The 6,109-nt window shown below is 49.5% G+C and overlaps 1 protein-coding gene across 1 annotated transcript in view; it reads left to right on the top strand.

Moving 5' to 3' along the window:
- Nucleotides 1-1,334: 1,334 nt before the first annotated feature.
- Nucleotides 1,335-6,109, top strand: part of GLDN (gliomedin) — a 62,258-nt gene continuing 57,483 nt past the window's right edge. Inside the window, exon 1 of the mRNA XM_058294197.2 lies at nt 1,335-1,890. Coding sequence (XP_058150180.1) covers nt 1,528-1,890 — 363 coding nt within the window. The 5' untranslated portion in view covers nt 1,335-1,527. The remainder of the gene's footprint in view (nt 1,891-6,109) is intronic.

Here is a 6,109-nt window from a genome sequence, read left to right as displayed (position 1 = left end):
CCTCAGAGGAACTACCCTTGGTGCATCAGTAGGAGGCAAGCAGACTGGTTCCACCTGGACTTTCTCTTCTATGCCAAAAAACCTAGCTGCAAGAATTAGAATGTAAATCCTTGGGGAGGGGATGATTAAAAGCTCCTACCATTAAGTCAAAAGGCGCTTATGATCCCTCATACTTCTGATCCCACACTCCCTTCTTACTGTGCTCAAACAGTTGTGGCCCCATGTGCTGCCAGAGGGAATTCTTGCTGTCCCTGTAGGTTTGAGCTGTCTGTGCCAGCTGGGAGCTGCCTCCTCTGAGATCCTGGGCTGTGGGAAGACCAATCTTGGCTTCTGGTTGGGGTCTTCCACACCATCAGGGCCTCCTGCTGGCATGAGGGCCCCAGGATGGCAGAGCTGGTCTAGGGGAAGCTGAGAAAGACAGGGTATGAAGAGGTCCACAGGAGCTCAGAAGTGGTCCTGTGTTTGGGGTCAGTGGCCCTTGAGGCTGAGCAGGCAGCTGAGCTGACAGGAAAGGGAGGGTACTGTGAAGGTGATGTAGGAGGTTTGGAGCAACTGCCCTTGAAAGCAAGGAAGGCTAGGTAAGGTCCAACTCCACCAGGCCCAGGCCCTCTGGGAAGTCTCTGACTCTCCAACCCTTCAGCCAGAAAGCTCCTCAGGTATCCCCAGGTCCAAACCCCTCATTTTACAAATGCAGATACAGACATCCAGAGCCAGCCTAGACTTGCTCCACGTATCCCAGCTGGGTAGTTCCAGAGTGAGGTTAAACTCCTGTCTCCGGATTCTAGGAGTTCATTTTTCATCTTCCTGCCTCTTCCCAGGCATGAGTTCTTGAGCTGAGGAATCCTAGAAATCTCCCTTCATGGATCACTCCTGCTTGCCAGGTAGGATTGGTTTTTTCTGGCTCTGGTGGGCAACCATTTTAACTCTCCCATGCCAACTGTCTCCCTGTCCCCACTCATCCCTTTCTTGGGAGAGATGCTTGGAGTCTTCAGTGGCCACGTGGGAGCCCATGGCCATTGGGAAGCATGAGGGGCAGCCTGAACTGGGCCCAGCACCAGATCTCCCAGGGCCAGCAGGCACGTGCCTTGGCATCTGGGCACGGATTTTTTTCTTTTCTCCAGAGAGGGCAGTGGGAGTTAAGGAGAGAGGAGGTGATGGAATCCAGAGACTTCTCAGGGCCTAAGAATTCCTACTCTCCCCCTCAGTCTGACCGTCTCAGCTGAGCGTCGGCAGTGCCCACAGGCAGTGGAGCGGGAGAGGCGGGTTTGCTGGGGCCGGGCCCTGGGAGCAGCGGTCCTGCCTGCCCCTCCTCCGCGAGCTGTCTCGACTCGCTCCTCTCCCCCTCTCCGTCCGCCTGTCCCTCCGGGCTGCTCGGGCGCCACCACTACTGTCCACAACTCGCGCCGCCAGCAGGCCAAAGGGCGGCGTGACTCACAGCGCTGCCACCAGCCCACGGCTTGCCCGAGGGGTATAAAGGCTGCCCGGGCGGGCGGCGGCTGAGCCCTGCGCAGCGGGAGGAGCGCCGACATGGCCCGAGGCGCGGAGCGCGGCCGCGGGGACGCGGGCTGGGGCCTGCGCGGCGCGCTGGCGGCCGTGGCGCTGCTCTCGGCGCTCAACGCGGCGGGCACGGTGTTCGCGCTGTGCCAGTGGCGCGGGCTGAGCGCGGCGCTGCGGGAGCTGGAGGCGCAGCGCGGCCGGGAGCAGCGCGAGGACAGCGCCCTGCGCGCCTTCCTGGCCGAGCTGAGCCGCTCGCCGCGCCGGGACCCCGCGCCACCCCCGGACCCTGCCAGCGCTGCGCGCAACAAGCGCAGCCACGGCAGGGAGCCGGCGCCGCACCTACGCGCCGAGAGCCAGGACATGTTGATGATGATGACCTACTCCATGGTGCCGGTAGGCGGAGGCTCGGCTCCCCGTGGCGCCCCCGCCGGGATGGGCGGCGGGAGGTCCCGACGCCCTCTTCGCGCCTGGCCAGGCAGCGAGGTGTCGTGGAGAGAGAACCCTGGGTCTGAGCACGGCGGGGTGACCTTGGCAAGCACCTTAGCCCTCTGTGGTCGGTTTCCTCACCAGTGGAATGGCGGGAGGTGGGTGAAGAGGGCCTCTTGCACCTCTGATGTTGAGTCTGCAGGTAAATGAGGGGCATAGGCAGTGTTTTCAAGGGCCTGCGTGTCCTGCCTAATGTTTGACACAAGCTTTTACCACCACCCCCTACCACGCCCCAACCACCCCGAGGCCAGGGCCATTCGCCTGTGACTGGGGCCCTCTGGGAACTGAGATGGCATTTCTGAAGGGACTCCAGGCTCCTTAGAGTAAAGGCCGTCTTTCCCAGTCATAATCAAATGGTCTAGCTTTTCACCTAATGTAGGCGCATCCCCAGAAGATTGCCTGGTGTCGCCCTTTAAGTGAAAACAGTCAATCCTAATTTAATGCCCGCACAAGGCCTAGGTGCTGAGAAAGTTATTCCTGGATCTAAAATTGTTCCAAACGGGAGAAATCAATACGGAGGATTTTTTTTTCTTTAATGCAACACCAAAGCTGAGATTCTTAATATGGGGCCTGAGGACTGGGCTCCGAGCACCTGGGCTCTAGGGGAGTCTATGAACTCCAGAAATTGCTAACTTAATTATGTGGGGGTGTGTGTGACCCTGTGAGCTTGAGTGCTCACACTCATCTGGAAAGACTGTCCATAGCCTTCTATACCTCCCCCAAAAGTTTAAGAAACATTGCTCTAAAGCTAGTCTTTTAAAACAAAGCTTCAAAATTCTTTTTTTCCTTTCTTCAAGTTTCTGTGCTTTTGCCGATTTTAACTCAGTAATTATTTAGCAATTAAATTTAGATTGCATTTCAGTCACCAAAACGTTATCCATTACAATTGCCATTGTAATTGCTATGGTCTTTTTTCACTTTATAATTAGATTCCAGTTCTGTTTCTTCAAGTCAAGTGTGAACCCATCTTCAGAACCCTAGGTATTTGAAGATAAATCTACTTAAAGCTCCTGTTATGGTAGAAGCTTTTAAAAATCTTACATGAACTGAAATGGAAGTACTACATACTTCAAACACATCTTTTGAGAGGCATTAAAATTTTCCATTCCAGGCTTCATCTTTACCTGTGTTACCATTTAAAAATCTAGACCCAAGCAAAAATTTCAAGAAGGATCACTGTCTTTTTTCTCTTTAGGACAGGAGTTCTTAACCTTTTTTGTTCCCAGTGCCCTTTGCCAGTCAGGTGAAAACCATGGACTCCTTACTAAGTCCACACTATACTGTGTATTATCTAATAAATATATCACACCTGCACCAACATGTCCCCACAAGAATAATGTTCTTTTGAATTTCCATTCAAGCCAGGGACCCCTTGTGAAGAACCCCTGCCTTAGGAGAATTCCCTCTTCCCCTCTCCTGGCTGTCTATCCTGCATTTTGAGAGTTCATCGATACCCTCTAAGTACCATTAGTTTATATTATTATCCTGTTTTTATGGTAGGTGCATATGTATTCAAATTACAACCTTTTCAGTCACTAAAACAAGAGAATGGAGAGAACCAGTTCTGCAGAATTGGAAAGATTTCACTTTAGTGACTCGACGGTGCTAGCACCAGCTCTATCGCTAGTCAGAGAGCAGAAATGTCATGTTCGTCAGGCTCTGAAGCATTTGTAGATTATCACCAATTTATCGCCCACTGCAATGGTTATGTTTAGACATTTTAGGGCCACAGAGAGAACTTGCATGTAGTCAAAGAGAAGGCAGCCACCATACTGCTGGCTTTTCTCTTAGGAGAGGGTGTCAAACCTTGATAGATTTAGGGATAACCTGGGGAGCACATTAAACGTGGTTTCTGGGGCTCCACCCTCAAATCTACAGAGTCATCTCCAAGGGTGGAGCCCCGGAATCTGCTTTCTTAACAAATCCCCTGTCCATGCCCCTCTTCCACACCACCCCTGGACCCTGCCCTCCCATCCCCTGGTGAATTTGAGGCAGGTGGTCCAGGCACCACACTTTGGGAACCGCTTCTCTAATTTTAATGTGCACATGACTCTCTTGGGGATCTTGTTAAAATGCAAGTTCTGGTTCAAAAGGTCTGAGATGGAATAAAAAATCCTGCATTTCTAACAAGTTCCCATTGACACCAATGCTGTCAGTCTGGGGGCCACCTTTTGTGTAGCAAGGTCCTAGAGCAGGGTTGCACACTGGAATCCTGTGAGGAGTTTTAAAAACCACTGCTGCCTGGACCCCACCCCCTAAAGCAGGGTTTCTTGACAAGGTGTCTGTGAGCTTGAATTGAAATCCAAAAAAACATTACTCTTGTGGGGACGTGTTGGTGTGTGTGTGATATATTTATTAAGTAATACACAGTATAGTGTGGACTTAGTAAGGAGTCCGTGGTTTTCACCTGACTAGCAAAGGGCACTGTGGAACAAAAAAGGGTAAGAAGCCCTGCCCTAAAGGTTCTGAATTAATTGATTTGGGGTGCAGCCTAGCATGAGGGTATCCTCTCACTGACCATTGAGAAGGACCTTGGCAAGCCTTCCTAGAACAATCAGGTGTGCTAAGTATCTCCCCCTCACCAGGGCCCCTTGAGGGCTCTGCCTCAAACAGAGGAGCCAAGTCTGTTGCTGAAAGGCCTTTTACTTGACCTTAGCAATACTCTTGCCATTCATCCTCAGGAATGTTTCTCGTCTTTGCTCTCTGCTTTTCTCAGAACAGAGAATTATTCACACAAGAAAACAATATAAATACATAAATAACCCTCCATGGGGCATCTCTAGTGGAGAGTTGTCAGGAGAATTATTTAGTGTACACCATGGAGGTACGTGTGTGTACTTCTCCCAGGGGCATCTCTACTTTCCCCATGCCCCTTTATACAGTACCAGAGTACGTCTTGAGTGAGGGTGAGATCAGAGGTCCCCACCCCAAGGTCCTAGGTCCTTAGAGATCTAGAAAAGGAAAAATAAGCTGTGTACAGATTGTCACCATTTCAAAAAACTTTCCAAAATGGTTCATTTATCCAATATGAGACTCCTCAAGCTAACAGACACGTCAGGTTTCTGTGATTTGGGCTGAAAGTAATCAGCCGAGCATGGTAATTTTAGTTAGCACACTCTGACCGGTGCTTGGCAGCTGCAAATAACTTCGTTAAGAGGGCAAGAGAATCAGTTATTACATAAGCAGTTAGTTGGGCACTGCCATACACATTAACTCTCTAAAAGCAAGAGGAGGCTTTGGGAACACTTCATAAAAGGGGCCCTGGGAGGGGGCTTGGGAACCACTGAGCTAGACAAATAATGAACACAGATCTGGCATCTGGCGAGGGGTGCAGAAGAGAGAAAATTTGACCCATCTGCCATGAACTCCTGGAGGAAATGGCCGCTTCTGTTTAGTCACTTTTTCTCCTGACCCCTCTTTTTCTTCTCACTTCTCTTCCCATCAGCTGTTCTCTCTCATTCCTCTCTCTTCATAGACACCCTGGCAGCTTTATCATCCTACCTTTATATACTCAACCTCTAGGGCTGAGCACCCAGTAGCAGTTTCATAAATACATATCAAATTACAGACACAAAGGTATGTGAATTTGCAAGAATATTTGTCCTTAATTAGACCATACACATTTTGGGGCTTAAGACATTGTTCAAAATGTCGGGAGCACCCCTCTAACAACAAAATCAGTCTTAGTATTCTAAATCAGGGTTTGCAAATTCAAATAGTTTATTCAGGGAAGGCAAAGATGACTCATAAATGCTGGACAGGCATTTTGACACAATTTAACACCTATGCTTGCTAAACACACACACACACAATAAAATGAGAATCAATGGATTCTTCCCTAACATGATAAAATACAATTTATATATCTTATCCCAAAAGCCAGCTCTATACTTAACGGAAAAATCAATCCTAGAGGTGGTGCCACTAACGTCATTATTAAGGCAGGGATGCCTCTATCACCACTATTTCAGATTGTCCTAGAAGGATTAGCCAGAGCAAATAGGCAAGGGAAAGAGGTCTAGAAACATCAAAGGACCAGGTGAAATTCTTACTATATGCAGGTCATATAAATGTATACTTGGAAAACTCAAGAGAACCATTGAAAACCTGCTACAAAAAATATCAT

The sequence above is a fragment of the Dasypus novemcinctus genome, chromosome 3 (assembly GCF_030445035.2).
Source record: "Dasypus novemcinctus isolate mDasNov1 chromosome 3, mDasNov1.1.hap2, whole genome shotgun sequence".
NCBI classification, from domain to species: Eukaryota; Metazoa; Chordata; class Mammalia; order Cingulata; family Dasypodidae; genus Dasypus; species Dasypus novemcinctus.
The sequence above is the reverse complement of the archived record's forward strand: the minus strand, read 5'-3'. Positions and strand labels throughout refer to the sequence as shown.